Here is a 19,559-nt window from a genome sequence, read left to right on the forward strand (position 1 = left end):
AGCTCAAAACCTGTGAAAACCTGACGAGCTCCATGCACAACCGGTCCTGTTTGGTGATACAAGAGAAGGGGGTGAAGTTGGGGTAGACTTACAGCTGTAAGGGAGAAGAGGTGTGAGGTGTTGCAGAGGTGTTGTCTGGAACAAAAATGCTTTGAGCTCTGTGTACCGCAAACCATCTTAGAGAACTTGGACCTTTCCATCTTGTGCTTGTGATAAACACGACCTTATTACAGGAGTGGTGGGGATGTAGCCCCCAGGGACACAGCAGCGTTCCAAGAACCCGGAGATGTTTGTTAGAACTTCTCAGTGCCCCAAGCTCGAAGGCTGAGGGGTAGCAAGCACAGCCGGATGAGAACAGCATCTTGTTTAAATCCAGATGTTTCTTCCTGTGCTGCAGACTGTAATTCCGGTGCTTAAATTAATCTGGCGTCTCTTCCCCAGGCCATGGTTTTCAGCTCTGTGTCTTCTCCCATTTCACAGTCCCTTTCAGCAACCACTTACATCTCCAGTGACACCTGTGCCCTCCCATACAGCCACATCTATGCAGTGAACACATCTGAGGTACAGAGAGGAGCATTGCTAGTAGAACAGGACTTAAACTGCACATCAAGATACGTGTGAGGGAGCTGCATCTTTTGTTTGGGCTTAAGTGGTGCTTGCTGAGGGAGGAGGCTTGGATCCTAATGTAGTCTTTCATCTTGAGAGGCTCCTTTGACTCTGGGGACTATTCAAGAGCCCGAAAGGTGAACCTGCTGTTGACTCTGACCCAAACCAGCAAAACCTTTGAAGAATGTCCCCAAGGCACTGTCTGTCACAGGCTCTCCCCAGGAAGGCTGGAACTGGCAAACAGGCTCTCAGTGCTAGCAGTGGTCCCAGTGTTAGGGTTTTGCACACCCTCCCCATGGAGGGAGCCCATCCAAGGCTGACCACAGCATTCTGTGCCCTTTCTCTAGACCCTGGAGTCGGAGGGCCGTCACTATGACTGTGACTTCCTGCCCTTCATGGAGATCGGCAGCGTGGCTCACAAGTACTACCTGCTCAACATCCGCCTGCCCGTGAACGAGAGGAAGGGCATTAACGTGGGCATCGGGGAGATCAAGGACATCCGCCTCGTGGTAAGTGCCTGACCTGCCTCTGCCTGTGCTGTCTGCCTGGGGGCTCCTCTGATCCACAGCGAGGTCCTGCTCTTCAGCATGGGCAGCTCCTGCCTGCAGATGTGGTCTCCCTCCTTCCCAAGGGGTGCCCTCATTGACTGCTTTCTTCTGAGGAGCCTTCCCCAAGCCTGGAGCAGGGCCACCCTCCTGCACTGCCCTGGGATCACCTCCATGGCTCTGGGAGCTCCCCTGTGTCCTCTCCTCGCCAGCACAGTCTGGCTTGAGTGATGAGTCCTCCATCTGATTAAGCCCTGCCTCTTACGGGTTGGAGCTCAGGAGGAACAGGCCAGCAGGGTTCAGAGGGGACCTGGTCTCTCTTGGCGTTGGCTATGACCATGCAGATGTTTGGGTTGGCTGTCAGCTGTCCCTGCTCCTGCCCTCCCTTATGGCTGGTGCTTTTCCTCCCACCACCATCCCTCTCAGCAGGAGCAGTGAGCTGTGGTGACTGCAGACAGAGGTGGGAGGGATGTGTGTCCGGAGAGACGCATTCATTTGGCTGATGCTCTTCCCACCGGCGGTGACTTGGCTTCATGAGTATCTTGTTACTTGTCTGAGAGCAGTTCTGCCAGCTCTCTCCATGCTGTGTCAGTGTCCCTCTCCTGAGTGCTCTGCACCTCGAGGTGGAAGCTGTGTCTTGGTATTAGTTTTCAGGACTTCTGAAGCCTGCTCAGGCACCTTGGGTGCTAAATAGGAACCTGCTCCCTTTCCTGTGTTGGATAAACCATGTCCTTCAAAGAGTAGCTGCATCTTGACAGGCTGAGAAAGTCAGGGCTGTTCAGCCTAGGGAAGAGAAGCTGCATGGAGACCTCACAGGAGCCTTCCAGTATCTGAAGGGGGCTACAAGAATGCTGGAGAGGGACTCTTCATCAGGGACTGGAGTGATAGGACAAGGGGTTCAACCTGCCAGAGGGGAGACTGAGCTGAGCTCTTAGGCAGAAGCTCTTCCCTGTGAGGGTGCTGAGGCGCTGGCACAGGGTGCCCAGAGGAGCTGTGGCTGCCCCATCCCTGGCAGTGTTCAAGGCCAGGTTGGACACAGGGGCTTGGAGCAAGCTGCTCTAGTGGAAGGGGTCCCTGCCCGTGCCAGGGGTTGGAGCTGGAGGAGCTTTAAGGTCTCTTACAACACAAACCAGTCTGGGATTCTGTGATCTACATGTGCTTACATGTACTACTGCCTACATGCCTCTCCTGTCAGATCCCCTAAGGAGAAGCATGGAGTAATGTTGCTAAACCCTTTACAGCTGTTGCATTCCACCCTGTTTTTTTTTCCTTAGGGCATCCATCAGAACGGAGGCTTTACAAAAGTGTGGTTTGCCATGAAGACCTTCCTCACACCCAGCATTTTAATCATCATGGTCTGGTACTGGAGACGGATCACACTGATGACACGTGCTCCTGTGCTGCTGGAGAAGTGAGTAGGGGCTTGTGTGTTGGATATGGTGACCCTCAAGTGAGAGCACGCTGACCAAGGTGGTTGTTGCTCCCACAATCTATGTGTGGAGAGACAGGAATGGTCTCTTCCCTGTCCCCTCCCTCCACCCAGGCTCACTGGGAGCAGGAGACCTCGATAGCTTAACTTCTTGCCCATTAAACCCACAGGGAATGAGGAGCTGCGTTTGTCCACAGCTGCTCACAGGGGCTCAGCCCCCCAGGGTTTGCTGGCAGGAGCTGACACTGCCCCGCAGTGCTGGGTGTTCTTGTGTTGCTCCTCATGCACAGCTTTGGCTGCTGGGGCTCTGTTCTCAAGTTGAGGAACAAGCAAGCTGGAAAGAGATTGCGTTTCTGCCCTTCCAGGGTCATCTTTGCTCTAGGAATTTCCATGACATTCATTAACATCCCCGTGGAGTGGTTTTCCATCGGATTTGACTGGACTTGGATGCTGCTCTTCGGAGACATTCGACAAGGCATTTTCTATGCTATGCTCCTGTCTTTCTGGATCATCTTCTGTGGGGAGCACATGATGGTGGGTACCACACAGAAGGGAAGGTGGCTTCCAGCCCCAGTTGCAGTGATACCCTGCAACTCCCCTGTGCTTGTTAATCATTGCAAACAACATTGTGGGGCTTGCACCAGGCAAGAGGACTTCAGCCTGACTTGCTTCTCCTTTTTCTCTTCCTCCTCTCCACTTCTTGACCCTCTGATCAGGACCAGAACGAGAGGAATCGTCTCTCGGGGTACTGGAAGCAGGTTGGACCCATAGCTGTTGGCTCCTTCTGCCTCTTCATCTTTGACATGTGTGAGAGGTAGGTGCACACTGTGAGCTGAGACTTCTGGCCACCTCCTGCAGCAGGGACCAGCAGGTTAAGCTTGTTGGCTTCTGTGACAGCCTCAGTGATGTCTCTCCTCTTTGCAGGGGAGTGCAGCTGAAGAACCCCTTCTACAGCATCTGGACCACTGAAGTTGGCACAGAGCTGGCTGTATCCTTCACCCCAGCTCATGGCAGGGTTGATGGGAGAGAGAGAGTGTGGGGAAACCCTCCTCCTTCTGGCATCCCAGGGCTGTGAGGGGGGGGCTGGAGATGCTGGTGTCATTTGGAAGAAGCCGCCCTGGCAGGTTTGGAGCTGGTACCCCAGGGACTGGTGCTGTGCTTGGGGGAGTCACTGCAGAACTGAACCTCTCCAAGATGTCTGAGATTTGCAGGGAAGCGTGGGGAATTCAGGTCCTGGGGGTCATCACAATAACACCAGCACCCATGACCCTTTACCCCCCAGCCTCAACAGCATCCGCTTTGGGGACCTCCATTTGCTGCTATTACTCAGGCAGGCGTTGCTGAGGCATTTCCATGCATTGCTCTTCCAGATCCTACTGAAAGGGGTTGTTATGCTGCCATTAATTTTGATCCCTGGGCTGAGATAAGCTAATGGGATCAGTTCCCCTTCCACAACACCCATCCCTCTTGCAGGAGCCTCACTGGAGCTTGTTGGCTGGCAACAGCTCCCCAAATCTCCTTGGCAATGTCACCCAGGCAGTGTTTGGTGAGTGTGGGGTCACAGAGCCCCTGCTCCCCACCAAGCTCATCAAGTAAAAGTGCAATTTTGACCTTTGGGATGACACTAAAAGAAGGGAATCACTTGAATAATGTTTCTGTTCTCCTTGTTCAGCTCATACCATGTTCCCTTGACTCACACTGCCCAGATGGCCTTTATTATAGTTGCGGGAATCTGCCTGTGTCTCTATTTCCTCTTCCTGTGTTTTATGGTCTTCCAAGTGTTCAGGAACATCAGTGGGAAGCAGTCAAGCCTCCCAGCCATGAGCAAGGCTCGCCGCCTTCATTACGAGGTAACAGCCCTCCTCACTGCACAGATTCTTTACTTTATAAATGCATTTTTGACCTTAAAGTCTATACTGAGACATTCCCTATCCATGCAGCCCTGAACTGGGAGATCTGATCTTCACCAGCTTTCTTCTGCTCAAATCCCCTAAATGCCTTTTGGTTTGACTGGTGGGAAGTTTCTTCTTTATTTGGGTCTTTATTCCCAGTGGAATACTTTAACCTGTTAGGAGGGTATGTAAGCTCCCTCTCCTTTTCTGTCAGTACTTGCCACCTCCCAGCATACTGAACAGTGCTGGAGAACAGAAGTAAATTGCCCAAATTACCATTGAAATCACTATAGGTTGTAAGCACATCAGGCCCTCACACTTCATTTCTCCTGTAATATTAAGGACTATATTTAATGGAAAGTATTGCTGAGACCCCCCTGTTTTCTAGGATGTCAATTAGTATTTTTGGGGTTGTCTTTTCCCAGCCAAATTGTAGGAGGGAAACTGTGCTGACAGGATCAATGTGACACATTCATCTTACTATCCCTGTTTCTGTCCTAGCTGTCTTTAACTGCTGCAAAACACAAGGAGCACACTGTAATGCTTAAGCTGAGAGTACTTGTTGTTTCCGTGGGTGATAAATATCAACACACCAACGTTGTTCTCTTAACAACTAATGGTCACTTCTGATACAAACAAGTCTGTCATCACCCATCAGGAATGCACATAAAAAATAGGAAATTGGAATTGAGAGAATTTCAAGCAGAAATTAAGCATCTTTCCCTTTAGCACAGGACTTCAGCTCGTATTGTGGAGCTGCTGGGGCTGCGCTCTGTGTACAGACAGTGTGAATCTGATCTGGAAGAGTTAAATTAATAGCCATTTGTTGTTGCAGTGTGGCTCAGTAATTACGCAGACACTGACATTTCCAGCAGAATTCCAGAAACAGGTTAAGAAAAACAACTCACGTGCAAAGACAAAGCAAAAAGAGCTTGTGAATAAAAATGTAAAGCTAGTGGGAGCAAGAGCAATCTGCAGTCACATTCCCAAGCGAGTGATCTTGAGTCTTAGTTTATCCTGCAGTCCATGTTCCTCTCTAATAGCCAGTGTAGTTTTGAAGGGTGTTGGGAATTGCTGCAGTTCCCTCCCAGGCAGATGTGGAGGTGAAACACTGACTCGTCCTGCTGAGCCAGGCAGGCTCTCCACAGATGTCTGTCCTACCGAAGCTGTGAGCTACCTCCTAGGGAAAACCCATGGCGTGGGCTGACGTGCCTCCCCATCCACGTGAGCTCCTGGTAAATCAGTCACAAAGGCAAATGTAATGGAAAGGCAGAGCTGTCCAGACACGCACGCCCGGGAGCATCCGGCAGGAATGCAGACGTGTGGGGAGCGGAGAATATGACCCCGGCGCAGAGGAGTGGGTGGAGGTTGTTTTGCTTTGGGGTTTCGTGGGTTGGACCCTTTTTTTTCTTTGCCTGTATTTTAATGCTTGTCTCTTGTATGTGCTGAAACCCAAACTGGGTGTTGTGGAGTCTGTTAATGTGACCAGTGACATTTCTCTCCACACAGGGGCTGATTTTTAGGTTCAAGTTCCTGATGCTCATCACCCTGGCGTGCGCAGCAATGACGGTCATCTTCTTCATCGTGAGCCAGGTGAGTGATAAAACTGCTTCCTCTAAGTACCTCAGCCCCCAGTTCCACAGCCACTAACAACTCACTTGCTGATCAGAGAAGATCTGCCTGTTACCAGCAGGTTTGATAACAACTTGCTGTTTAAGAAGCTGTTTTCACTTACTTGAAGCACTGCCATAAAATGGCTCAGCCTGAAGCCTTCACAAAGGCCCCTGGCTCACGGGAAGGGTTGGGCTGTGCTGTTTGAAATATCAGCCAACAGGGTTTATGTCATTTCTGAGAACTCAGCAAGAGTGAAAAATGTTCTGTTCACATTGAAAGGACCTGGTGGCTTTGTATGGCCACAGAGAAATATCAGAGTTCAGTCTTCCCCGGGGGCACTCTGCAGCCCCGCTGTTCTCAGCAGTATCTGGACCTGTTTATTCTGAGCCCCGAGGCCATCTCCGTACAAATGAGTTTGTATCACTACTGAAGTGAATCTGAAGGTTTATTCTAAGTGACTTTTCAGATTGCATCTGTTTCAAAAATGTCATTTTGGAGAGAGGCTTTTGACAAGGGCCTGTGGGGACAGGACCAGCACCTCGCCGCCCTCCCAGGGAAGAGCTTCTGCCTAAGAGCTCATCTCAGTCTCCCCTCTGGCATGTTAAAGCCATTCCCCTTGGCCTGTCACTAAGCTAACCTAGTTTAAGCTCATTTAGCTTTTGTCTTTCCCCCTTATGTCTGTTTTTTTTTACCAGAAAGCCAGCATTTCAGTGTGAACAGTTTGTACATCTTCAAGTAACATTAATAGTGATGACACTTCCTTAAACCATGACAAACCTCCGCATGTCTGAGGCTGGTGCTGTCAGCCCAGGCCTCTCTGTGAGCCAGAAGCAGCAAGGCAGCATTCAGCACGTGAGCTGTTTGCATTATTCAGCCTGGTTTTCCTTCTATAAAAGCCCTATTTATGGAAGTGTAATGTTTTCAGGTGTAAGGAGGTTGTCTCCTAGGTACCACCCTTCAGGTGGCAAACCTTGGGGTGAAGCTGATGTTTTAGGGGATCACTTCTGTCTCCGTGCAGACTTTGGCCTTACTGACCAGCCCATGTCTGCTTTCTCCCTGGCAGGTGACCGAAGGCCACTGGAAGTGGGGGGACATCACGATACAAGTGAACAGCGCCTTCTTCACCGGCATCTATGGGATGTGGAACCTCTACGTGTTCGCCCTCATGTTCCTGTACGCACCATCGCACAAGAACTACGGTGAAGACCAGTCCAATGGTAAATGCCTTTAAGATCTGAAGGCTGTCATGGCAACAAAGTGATATAATGTGGGTGATACCTTTGAGTTTTCTACATTTTGGCCAAAGTGCACATTCAGCATTTTAAAATGCGATGCAAATGATAGTTTGGTTTTCCTAGCAGGCATTTTAGTTAATCATAGAATCCCAGCCTGGTTTGGGTTGGAAGGAAGCTTAAAGCCCACACAGCTCCAACCCCTGCCACGGGCAGGGACCCCTTCCACCAGAGCAGCTTGCTCCAAGCCCCTGTGTCCAACCTGGCCTTGAACACTGCCAGGGATGGGGCAGCCACAGCTTCTCTGGGCACCCTGTGCCAGCGCCTCAGCACCCTCACAGGGAAGAGCTTCTGCCTAAGAGCTCAGCTCAGTCTCCCCTTGGGCAGGTTAAAGCCATTCCCCTTGGCCTTGTCCTGGGGGAATGGCTTCTTTCTAACAGGAAGGCATTTATAGAAGCATTGCACAGTCCTTAACTCAAGTAGCTCCTGAAAGCCTGGTGGGAATAAAATGGATCTTTTGCTTTCTAATTCCCAAGTATTTCATTGTGAGATGGACTATAATGAAATCACTTTGTTTCTCAGGTGACCTGGGCGTGAACAGCGGGGAAGAGCTCCAGCTCACCACCACCATCACCCACGTGGACGGGCCCACGGAGGTTTACAAGCTGGCTCGGAAGGAGGCTCAGGAGTGATGCTGAGGTGGCCTCATCGGGACCCAGACTGGGGTGGAGAGCAGAGGACAGCACAAGGCCTGTGGCAGGAGCCCTCTCCGACCTGCCTTGCTCCTCGAGCACCCCGTGCCTCGTGTGTTTCACAGAGCGTGACACCGAGCAGAGCATTTGTAAACTCTTTTTAACCTGGTGTAGTCATTTCTGGGGGGAGGGATATGTCCATTGCGTTACACTCCAGCACGTAAAAACCAGACAGAAAAGCATTAAGGTTGCAAAGTCGCCTGTTCAGATGTAGGGGAAGGAGCAGAGCTGATGTTGGGCAGTTGTTGTTTGGCTGTTGTGTGCCTGTCATAAAGGTGGTGCTGGGAGCTCAGGCAGGGAGCATGGATTTGGTACTTGGAGCATCTTCTTGTGTGCAACTTCAACAAGGTGTTGGTTGGGGGGAACTAACGCTTCCTTGTAAGAACATTCAGTTCCACCATCTATAATGGTATTGAACCTTGTTTGAGGTCTTTAGTACAGTCTTGCAGCAAACCCCTGTCACTTGAGTGAAGCACAGCTGGGGGAAGGAGCAGCCTGTGTGTAATACATACAATTCTAATAGAAGCAGCAGCTTGCTTTCTCAGTAGGTTTTACTGCTGTTTGTTAAATATAGGGCAGTGTAAAAACCGGATGCTTGAGCTGAGTTGCAGGAGAAGGGAGGTCTCCTGTCCTGAATTCCCAGAGGGACTGTTCCCACAGCCTGTTCTCAGCCCCTTTTGGTTTCCCTTGCTTTTATTGTCTTCCTCTTTTTGTTATGGCTTACTCATTCTTATGTGCTTCCATGCCACGGAGAGAAGACAAAGGCCACGGAGGGACAGTGTGTCCTCAGCTCCTGTGCCTCTGAGCCCCTCCTTGCACTGCTGGCATGCAGCATGCTTGGCAGAGCTGGATTCTTCCAGGGATTATTGGACTGATGTGGATATTTGGTTTTTCGGAGCAGAATCAGGCAATGAGGTCGCTCACCCCTGTGCTGTGGCTGGGCAGGTCTGGCTGTGACACTGCAGTAGGTCAGGGGAGTGGGGACTGAGCTGGGCTGGAGGCTTAAACTGGGCTGTGCTGGGGACCAGCTAAGAGGAGCGTTAATGGTGTGTGAGGGAAGTCGTGTGGCCAGAAGGGTCTGTGCTACTCCAGACACACATTCCAGGGCCTGGAGGATCCGGAAGGCCTCAATAACTGATCCTAGTAAAGAGCTGTGTTAACTGCTAGTAACATGTAACTGCTAGTAATGTGTAACTCACCTTCCTGGTTTTGCCCCTAAAAGATAAGCATCTGCTGCTGCTGTCTGTTGGTGAAGGGTCAGAGATGAGGGAAAGAAGGGAGGCTTCCAAAGCCACAGTCATTGCAGGTACCAGTCCTGGAAGAAGGGACATACTGTTCTTGGATTCTTAAAATTTCTGAAGTTGCACATCAATTGTCAGAGTATTAAGGCTGCAAAATAGAAATATAATTGGGAAATACAAGAAATGAGATGATTTATGAAACCTTAATCCATCTCTAGTGGATCTCAATGTGTGCATCACAATGTCCAGTTAAAGCCCATGCGTGCTGGCTCTGCTGTCACATTGGAGTTTGTGAGTGAGAGCTCTGGGCAGGAGCTGAGGCTGTGCAGGGAGGGCTCTGCTTTGCACTGGGAGATGCTGGTTCATCCCAGTTCCCACAGCTCGTGCTCAGTGATGCTGGTCCCTGCCTGCCCTGCGCACCCATCCCACTGTCTGCATGGGACTGCTGCTGCTCCGTTCAGCTCTGACCATCCCTGCCACCATGTCAAGCATGTTAGTAACCAAATACAGCACCAGCTTTCCCTGTCTTTTGCTTTCCCTTCCCATTTTTCTGGAGATGAGTCAACACTTCAGCTGGGGTGAGGTATTCACATAATTCATAGAGTCCTGGAATGGTCTGGGTAGGAAGGGACCTTAAAGCTCATCCAATCCCAACCCCAGTCAGCGCCTCAGCACCCTCCCAGGGAAGAGCTTCTGCCTAAGAGCTCATCTCAGTCTCCCCTCTGGCAGCTTAAAGCCATTCCCCTTGGCCTGTCCCTACAGGCCCTTGTCCCAAGCCCCTCTCCAGGTTTCTTGTAGCCCTTTTAGGCACTGGAGCTGCTCTGAGGACTCAGCAGCACCTCAGCCAGGATGTGGGGTCAGAGCTGAGGAACATTGAACCCATCACTCTGGGTGAGGTCCCTCATGTGCTGCTGTGTCTGAGCATGTGGAGTCACTGTAGCACAGAAAAAGTGCTAAGAACTACTTCAGGAAGTTAACTTTGGGTGATTTTGGGATACTTGAACTGGAACACTAATAAGTTTTTATAAGCTTGGGCTGTTTAAAGTGGGCTGACAGTGCCCTTATACTGAAAGGAAACGTGGTTTAACAGAAATAAAAGGAGGGGGCACACCGACTGTACAAGGAATAAGTGCTGCAACCACAGCTTCAACACGATAGCAAAATGTAACCTGTGAGCAATTTACACACAGAAAGTAAGCACTGGGAGGTCCAAGAATTGAATCATAGAATGGTTTGGGTTGGAAAGGCCTTTAAGACCTCGTTCCAACCCCCCACCAAGGAACAAGCAGTGTTCCTACTTGCAGTAGTTGAGGTACAAAGTGAACTGAATCAACACACATCACCCTGTGCTCGACTTTGCAACTTTAACGTCCTTTTTTATGTTGGGTTCTTACGTGATATTTATGTTGTTCCCATAGATGTGTCCACGGTTTGTTTCACAGCTTAGGGTAGCACTGTGTTTTGTAAGGGCTCCTCACAGTGAGGGAGCTGCAGCTTTCAAACCAAATCGTGTGTCAGACACTAACAGTCTGTTTATGGGGGGTGTGTATGTGTGTGCGTTGGGTGGGTTTTTTACTTCCTAATTCCTCAGCCCTACTTGTATGTCTCAGAAATAGTCCCTGGCTCTTATTAAAACATATTCCTTTTTTTTGGTTAGGTCGAGTTCAGTTTTTACAGACCGCTTCAAGCAGCCTGCAAAACGTGTAGTTTTGTTAATTTAAATAAAATATACACCTTGTGCAGTTGTGGTGGGCCCTGGTCCCTGCCAGGGGCTGCTCCGCTCTGCCCTGGCTTGCTTCTGTTTGGGCTGGCACTTCTGGAAGCTGCAGGTCACACAACTTGTTGCTGGGGAAAACAGTTTCGCTGCTTGGACAGTTTTTGTCCCAAAGCATATCACCCTCTGGCAGGTTAAAGCCATTCCCCTTGGCCTGGCCCTACAGGCCCTTGTCCAAAGCCCCTCTCCAGCTTTCCTGGAGCCCCTTTAGGCACTGGAGCTGCTCTAAGGTACTCCCGTTAAGGAGCCCTCTCTTGTCCAGGCTGAACCAGCCCAGCTCTCTCAGCCTCTCTTATTTCCCTTCATGCTCCATGCCCTGCACTTTCTGTCCCTGTTTGCCAGCCCTGGAACTGTTGCATCTTTGCTGTGAACTTTACATGTTGCTTTTACCCCTCTGCAGTGCCAGTTTGGGCGTGCTCCATCTGCTGCTGTATTCTTTGGAGCCTGCTCTCCCCCGATTTTTTTCTATCTATAATCTAGGAGGAGAAAAGAGGAAAAAGGTTTCACAGACCTTGCACTCAAGCAGTAATGGAAAATATGATGTCAACAGATTAATATCAACAGCTTGAAGATCCCATTGCAATAGGGTCTGCCTTGGCAGGGGAAAGGGAACTGGGTGGCTGTGTCTCAGGCAGAGCCCGTGGCTCCATCTCTGCAGCCTCTGCTGGCTACAGCTTCCGTGCCTCAGCAAGGCACCGGCGCTGCTCGGAGGCAGGCCCGCGGCGGAGCCGCGCGTTCGGGACCTCATGGATTTCCAAAGGGCAGGTTCATGGCTTGGGAGTAAGTGTAAAAGCACCGCCGCCTCCAGCCGGCCCCTCCGGCTCGCTGCGCACGGAGGCTCCCGGCTGGCTGGGGCACAGCCGGACCCTGGCAGGTCTTTGCTGCCCTCTGCCGCCACCACAACCCGGCTCTCGGAAGCTTTCATAGCAAATCCCTTGCCTCCGGGAATGCGGGAATTGGCGGATGTTGAAGTTCCCGTTACCTCCAAGGTGATGCTCGGGCTCCAACCGGTCTCAGGAGCTTCGTGCTCCTGTGCCACTGCGCAGGGACATGGTGAGGAGCGGGGGAAACTACCCAAGAGTCTAGAAGGCTGCCTGGAGGTGCTATGGGCAGCCAAATCAGAAGGGAAAGGGGTTGTGATAGACTTCTGTGGGTGAGCTGGGGACCTTAAAAAAGGTCAGCAAACGTCTTTGGTTGGAAGAGTTTGTTGGGTTTTGCTCTTAAATGTTTTTTGTGTCTTCTTGAAAGCCTGGGACTGGAGTCCTGGCTCCAAAGCTGGTTTGTGGCTGAAGAGCTGAGCAAGGAGCTGCAGAGATTCCAGTGCAGGGATGGATCTGACCCTTGTTACCCAGCTTCAAAATGGAAGAAACAACTTGTGACTGGGCGAGTTTGAGTGTTCCAGCAGCGACCTGAACCTCTCATAGCATCACAGAATGGGTTGGGTTGGAAAGAACCTTAAAGACCATCTAGTTCCAACCCCCCCCCCCCAGCTGGATCAGGACTGCAGGGGGGGTCTCCCCAGAGCACAGCAGAGGGGCAGGATCCCCTCCCTGAGCTGCTGCTCACGCTCTGGGGGTGCAGCCCAGCACACGGGGGGGTTCTGGGCTCAAGCTCACACTGAAGCCGGGTCATGGGGAGCTGCTCCTCACTTAGCACCCCCAGGTCCTTCTCCCCAGGGTTAATAGCTGTATCCTTAAAAACATCCTATCCTTTGGCTGTTTCATTATCTCAAGTCAAGGGAAGTTTATATCCAGGATGAGATACTTGTGTGCTCTTCTGCTTTTCCATCCTCATTTTGTGGAGCTCAAATCCCTCCTGTGTTTCCAGAGGAAGGGCACCCTTCCAGGTACAGAGGAGCTCGCTCATGAGATGGACGTTCTGCCTCTAAAACAGATAAGCCACTGTGGAACATTTCCTAATCGACATTATACAGGCGGAACAGCTCTCCCAAGTCTCGGCATTACCAGGAAGAGCCACCCTTTCTGATAAGCACCGCTGACACATCCTCTGGTTTAATACTAATTTATGTAATTTCCAGAGGAAAATCCCTTTTCTGCCTCCAGCTGCTGTGTCACACCTCTCCACAGTGACATTCAAAGCAATCTTAAGAAGACGGCTGTACTGGTTGTGAATATCAAGAGAAGGAAAGCTTTGGTGAGCTCCAAAGGGAAAGCAATGGAAACGGAGCAGAGGGAGGACAAAGCAGGATGGATGCCCTGCTCCCACGTCACTGGGACATTCTCGAGGGCCTTTGGGAGCTGGTAGTGCTGTGCTATGCCTCAGCGATGCCCAAAGACTGGACAGCTAAAGCCAGGCTTTCCCTGTACTCCAGAAGCTGACCTGCATGATTTCAGCCATGTGGATCCCGGTTGAAGTTAAGACCCTGCAGCCTCCCTCCTCTCCAAAGGAAGCCGATGAAGTTTGGTGGGGTGTCCCCCATGCTTGCTAAGCAATGGCCAAGGGGGATTTACCACCCTTAATGTGGATAGAAAAACAGTGAGGAGCACTGCCTGGGCTGGGTAATGCAGGAAAGCCGATCCCTGCGAGTCCCAAGGGATAACAGAAACAATCCCTGGCAGAGTCACTCCAGGAAAGGGACCTGATTATCTTCACCCACCCCTTCTGCTGTCCTGCACCACCGCACAGGTCCAGGAGCTCCTCCTCAGGCAGTTTTGGGGGGTAGCAGCAGCAGCTCCCCAGGCAAAGCTGCACCCCGTGCCTCACCCCTGCTCCCTCCGGGCTCTGCTTTACAAAGGGGCTCTCACAAACAGCCCATTTCCGTTGAAAGCTTCCATTTCACATTTCTCTGGTTGCTGCCAGCTCCGTCCTGAGCAAACCCTGCCCAAGAGCAGGGCACTGAGCCAGCACCTTCAAGCTGTATCCCCCCTCGGTCAGTCTGTCCCATGCAGGACAGCGGTGCTGCACAGCATGGGTCTTCTTTCCATCCTTTCTCCAGGGAGGCTGGAGACCTTCCCACTCTTTTGCCTCTGCCAAGTTGACTCACAGCTCCTTTCCTACTGTTCTTACTGGAGGAGAGTCACGAATCCTTCCCAGAACAGGAGCCTGTTGGCTTTTCATATCGCATTACTTATCAAATACCTCTTACAAAGAGCTGCCTCCAGGCTCGGTTCTGTGCCCAGAGAGGCAGGACGTAGCTGAGCCTTGCTCAGCTGCCTCCTGTGGGCAAAACACAGCCACTGGGATGGGAGAGACCTGCCAAAATGGGTGAGATCCCAGGCTGAATCCCTAATTGAGCTCAGATGGACAGTAATGAGGAATGGTAACCCACCCAAAACCATGGAGAGCTCGGAAAATGTCTGAATATGGGCTATCTGCCTTTGAGCACGCGTGGCTAGCTGAGATAGGAGAGTTAGCATTTCATTATGGTTGATAAATGCCTCATAAACACCAGAAATGATGGGGTTTAAATCAGTCCTGGAAATGCCCATGAATTGCAGGATTCAGGCAAAGCGAATGACGTGCAGGTTATGCAGTTTGCTGCGAGCAAGTCCTCCTGCCTGCAGAGAGAACCATCACAACAGCCGCATGAGGGGCAGGAATTGCTTTCCAGCAAAGGGAAGGTGAGAGGTGATTAAATCTTGTGAGCCAACAGCAGCAGATGGAGTATGTGGGACCTGGTGCCTGTTACAGACAGTGGCTTGTGGGTTGCCAGCACTTAAAAACCACAGCAAAGGTTGGTGAAAAAGGGCAACTGTTCCTGATGGACATGAGCATTGTCTGGATTTAAAAGGGAGAAAACTCATAGTTTCCCCCAATACGTCCCTGCAGGAGCCTAAATGCACAGAGCACTTTCAGTACCAAATGCACGGAGCTATGCACGAGTCCTGACCCAGCTCTGGGGCAGCAGCACAAGAGGGACGTGGAGCTGTTGGAGCGAGGCCAGAGGAGGCCATGGAGATGCTGCGAGGGCTGGAGCAGCTCTGCTCTGGAGCCAGGCTGAGAGAGCTGGGCTGGGGCAGCCTGGAGAAGAGAAGGCTCCTGAAGGGGAGACCTGAGAGCAGCTCCAGTGCCTGAAGGGGCTGCAGGAAAGCTGGAGAGGGGCTTGGGACAAGGGATGTAGGGACAGGCCAAGGGGAATGGCTTTAAGCTGCCCGAGGGGAGACTGAGATGAGCTCTTAGGCAGAAGCTCTTCCCTGTGAGGGTGCTGAGGCGCTGGCACAGGGTGCCCAGAGAAGCTGTGGCTGCCCCATCCCTGGCAGTGTTCAAGGCCAGGTTGGACACAGGGGCTTGGAGCAAGCTGCTCTGGTGGAAGGTGTCCCTGCCCGTGGCAGGGGTTGGAGCTGGAGGAGCTTTGAGCTCCCTTCCAACACAAACCAGGTTGGGGTTCTGTGACTGCAGCTTCCCCAGTGCCTGGCTGGGGACCATCCCCTCTGCCCTGAGGCAGGGCAGCTCCATGCTGACACCTCCCTCATGGCCGCGCAGTGCCCTGCGTCTCCCTGCGGGTTTCCAGCCGGGAAGCTCTTCTCCAAGCCCAGGGTCATACTGAGGGAGAAAAAACAAACCATTCCAGATTAAAAACGGGAATTCTCATCCAGGGAACGCACCCCCTCCCGGTCAGTCAGCCGCAGGGATCGTTTTAAGCGTAAGGATGGGAGGTGTTGCCGAGACTGGCTCTATCCTCAGGGAATCCACAACAAATTGTGCCTGTCCGCTCGACAGACAGGATCACACAATGCTATGGGTTGGAAGGGACCTTAAGCCTCTGCTCCAGATGTTGCACCTCTGGCTCCCTGCAGCCAGCAGCCGGCGAGGAGAGCTGAGCCCCGCCAGCCAAGGCACGCAGCGGTGCTTTAACACGGCCGATCCGCTGTGCCCATCAACCCGCTACCGAGCCGGGCTGGCCGCGGGTGGAGGCCGCTCTGCTGCCCCTCTCCGTGCGGGCGGTGGCTCTGCAGCCGCGGGCTGGGGTCTGAGGGCGGCCACCCTCAGCCCGGGGGTCGGCTCCAGCTCCCCCACGGGGGCCGGCGGCCATTTTGGGCTCGGGCAAAGGGGCTGCGCTCGGCCGCGTCCCGCCGCGGGGCCGTGAGGCGGCAGCCGGGCGCGGGGCGCCCTCTGCCGCCCGCCGTGGCGGAGGCAGGGAAGGGGACTGAGGCGGGCGGGGAGGTGAGGGCGGCCCGGGCGGCTCTGCTGTGGTGGAGAGCAGGGGGGACATGGCTGCCTGCTGGGGGCAGCGGTTAACGTGCGAGGATCGGCCGGGTTGGAGGGTGTTTGGGGCGGAGAAGCGGACGGGGCTTGGAGCAAGCTGCTCCAGTGGAAGGTGTGTGCCCGCGGCAGGGGTTGGGACTGGAGGAGCTTTAAGGTGCCTTCAGCACAAACCAGGCTGGGATTTTGTGAAAAATACTGCTTGTGAATGTGAAATACAACTCTTCCTTATTTACCAGCATGAGGGAGGCAAATCAAAGCGGGGGAGCTCAGCGCGAGGGGCTTGGTGGCCTCTCTGAGGCAGGGCGTACATCAGGTCTACCCTGCTGCTTTGGGCGGCGGAACGCGGCCTGCCGGTGGAGTGCGGGAGCAAAACAAGCTTTAAATGCCTGCCATAGGGTACCGGGAATAACCCGGCACGGCCCGGGGCTCTGCCCCCTGAACGGCAGCGCTCCGGGAGCGAGGAGGAGAAGAAGCGATGAGGAGGCGGGCTCGGGGCCGCCCATCCCCGCCCATCCCCGGGGCGGCGGGGCCCCGGCCGCGGGCGGCGCGGTTCCCGCTGATGGGAGGCGGGTCCGGTCCCGTTTTGCCGAGCGCTGGAGCCCATGGCTACAGGTGAGTTCATTTTCACCGCTCATAACGTTAAGTGTGCATGGGGTGTGCGGCTGGGGAGGGGTGGCAGGGGGGTATTTACATTTAATGCAAAAAAGGTGGGAGGGGAGTGACTTATTGAAATGCTTATTCAATAACATAGTGTAAAATTGCCCCATCCCTGGCAGTGCTCAAGGCCAGGTTGGACGCAGGGGCTTGGAGCAAGCTGCTCTAGTGGAAGGGGTCCCTGCCCGTGGCAGGGGTTGGGGCTGGATGAGCTTTAAGGTCCCTTCAATCTAAACCAGGCTGGGATTCTGTGAAATTACAAGACTGGTGTGAATGATTTCTTTTTCTCTCTCTCCCCGTACACATCTTTCTCTTTTCCCCTCTCCCATCTCCACCTCTCTATAAAGGCCACCTCTGTATAAAGGGGTGTAAACTCGAAGAACTCGGGCTTTTCCAGTTAAAGCCTTCACTTGTATCGGCAGCGCAGCAAACATGCCTGAACAAAGCAACGATTACAGGGTGGTTGTGTTTGGAGCAGCAGGGGTTGGCAAAAGCTCCCTGGTCCTTCGCTTTGTAAGGGGAACTTTCAGGGAAATCTATGTCCCCACGATCGAAGACACGTACCGGCAGGTCATCAGCTGCGACAAGAGCATCTGCACCCTTCAGATCACAGACACCACGGGAAGCCACCAGTTCCCTGCCATGCAGAGGCTCTCTATATCCAAAGGGCATGCTTTCATCTTGGTGTACTCCGTCACCAGCAGGCAGTCCATGGAAGATCTCCAGCCCATCTTTGAACAGATCTGTCAGATTAAAGGGGACATCCAAAAAATCCCCATAATGCTGGTGGGGAACAAAAGTGATGAGACCCAGAGGGAGCTGGATGCTAGTGAGGGGCAAGCATTAGCCAGCAAGTGGAAGTGCTCCTTTATGGAGACATCAGCCAAAATGAACTACAACGTACAGGATCTCTTCCAGGAGCTCTTGAATCTGGAGAAGAGGAGAACTATCAGTCTCCAGGTGGATGGAAAGAAGTCCAAGCAGCAGAAGAAGAAAGATAAACTGCAAGGCAAGTGCACTGTTATGTGACTGACTTTGGCTGGACAAAGCTGGAGCACGGACTCCCACAGAAAATGCATTTCTGCTGGAGGTTTCAGACAAAACCATGCCTTACAGGGCTATTGCTTTTCTCTCGGATCTCCACGGGATTATTTTATGTGTTGGGTTTAAAGGGGATGGCTTTCTGCATGTTTATTTTTTAAAAAACAATAAATGTTCAGTGCTAGCAATTACATGTGACTGGAAGTTTGTAATGCAAGAAGTGTATAGAAGAATGTCAGCCAGAAACAAACATCTTTGTTCCTGTGAGTACGTGCTAGGTTTCAGTGTTTCAGCCTGTTAGCTCAAAAGAAATCATATTTATAATGTGTATACTTCAGAAATTGCTTTCAGGAATCCATCTTTATCAAAGCCAAGCATTTGCACTGCAAATGAATGTGGATGTGGCTCCAGATGCTTGTATTTTTGGCAGACAGACTGGCTTGCCTACCAAAGACTCAGTTTTCCATGTAAGAAGTTCACATTTCCCATGTGCTGTGTGATTCCTGAGCCTGCTGCAGTTCCAAGAGTGATTACAGCTATACTTGCATGTGAGCAGGCTGTTTGCTTTCTTGTCCCCTTGCTCTGACCTCCCTGCTCACTGAGGCAGGGGCTTCCATGTGCTCTGGCTCCAAATCCAGGGATGATTCTTCACATCCTTAGGCAAGAGCTGCCTCCATGAAGGTGATTGGGTTGTTGTGAGTAGCAGCCAGTGTAGTAGCTGCTTATAGTGGCAATTCACCTTTCTCAACTGGCAGTCTGGTTTTGCACATGGCTGAAGCTACTTTTGCAGTCTTCCTGGAGTTCTCTTGGATATATATGTCCCCACCCTCTCTTATTTCATCCAAGTTACCCAGGTTTTAGTTGAGATTTCATACAGTCAGGTAACACTGCTCTGGGAAGAAACATCTATACCTGGAAGCCACAGGTTTAAAGCCAACTCCTCTCAGATGGAAACTTTCAGCAGTCACTTCCCACAAATAAAAGGTCTGGAGATACGGGTTTAGTCTCTTGTCTCCCTCCTCCCACTTTTCTTTGTTTTGGCTGTTCTTAACAAGAGACAAGCATGATGAGCCTCATCTGCAGTGCATGGTTGAGAAAGATTTCAAGTGCAAGTACTCACTCTGAACCTGTGCTGTAGATCTACTTTGTGTGTGTATTGCTCTGAGCAGAAGGTTGTAAGGACTTCAGTACTGCAGTGTAGATGTGATTTTTACACAGCAATGTAGTCTTGATGCAAGAGACATGGAAAAGAGGAATTGCTTCTTTTTATAGCACTTTTGTAGTGGAATTGTTTGATTGTTAAACAAAATATGGAGCAGGAGATGCTGAAAAGTACATACCCTTTCTTAGTTTGAACACATTAGTGGCTATTAATAACTAAGTGCTGGGGTTGTGTGTAAGATGCTTGAGAAGGGTCTTTTCAGGCATCATTTGCTCATGTGTTGCAGACTAACCCACAGAGCCATGAAGCTTGTCTCCATGTTGATATCTCACATACTGAACAACTCTTACAATCCATGCTGGCTCCTCATGCACTGTTGACTCCTATGTCTGTTTGTGAGTGGGTTTTGGTCTCCTCGGTCTGTTCCTACCCAACCATGAGGGCACAATTG

The 19,559-nt window shown here is 51.8% G+C and overlaps 2 protein-coding genes across 2 annotated transcripts in view; both read left to right on the forward strand.

Annotated features, from left to right (window-relative positions):
• The window catches only part of WLS (Wnt ligand secretion mediator), a 32,880-nt gene extending 23,519 nt beyond the window's left edge, over positions 1-9,361 (forward strand). The window contains exons 4-12 of the mRNA XM_057399175.1: positions 954-1,115; positions 2,426-2,562; positions 2,946-3,114; positions 3,297-3,394; positions 3,505-3,568; positions 4,287-4,430; positions 5,982-6,065; positions 7,150-7,303; positions 7,901-9,361. Of these exons, the coding sequence (XP_057255158.1) occupies positions 954-1,115; positions 2,426-2,562; positions 2,946-3,114; positions 3,297-3,394; positions 3,505-3,568; positions 4,287-4,430; positions 5,982-6,065; positions 7,150-7,303; positions 7,901-8,010 (1,122 nt within the window). The 3' untranslated portion in view covers positions 8,011-9,361. The remainder of the gene's footprint in view (positions 1-953; positions 1,116-2,425; positions 2,563-2,945; positions 3,115-3,296; positions 3,395-3,504; positions 3,569-4,286; positions 4,431-5,981; positions 6,066-7,149; positions 7,304-7,900) is intronic.
• Positions 9,362-16,704: 7,343 nt separating this feature from the next.
• Positions 16,705-18,434, forward strand: DIRAS3 (DIRAS family GTPase 3). Its single transcript, XM_057399188.1, has 2 exons — positions 16,705-16,863; positions 17,253-18,434. The coding sequence occupies exon 2, from the start codon at positions 17,338-17,340 to the stop codon at positions 17,932-17,934; it is 597 nt and encodes a 198-aa protein (XP_057255171.1). The 5' UTR covers positions 16,705-16,863; positions 17,253-17,337; the 3' UTR covers positions 17,935-18,434.
• Positions 18,435-19,559: the final 1,125 nt, after the last annotated feature.

The sequence above is a fragment of the Pezoporus wallicus genome, unplaced genomic scaffold, assembly GCF_028554395.1.
Source record: "Pezoporus wallicus isolate ANWC-B61680 ecotype Strahan unplaced genomic scaffold, APGP_CSIRO_Pwel_v1 contig_11395, whole genome shotgun sequence".
NCBI classification, from domain to species: Eukaryota; Metazoa; Chordata; class Aves; order Psittaciformes; family Psittacidae; genus Pezoporus; species Pezoporus wallicus.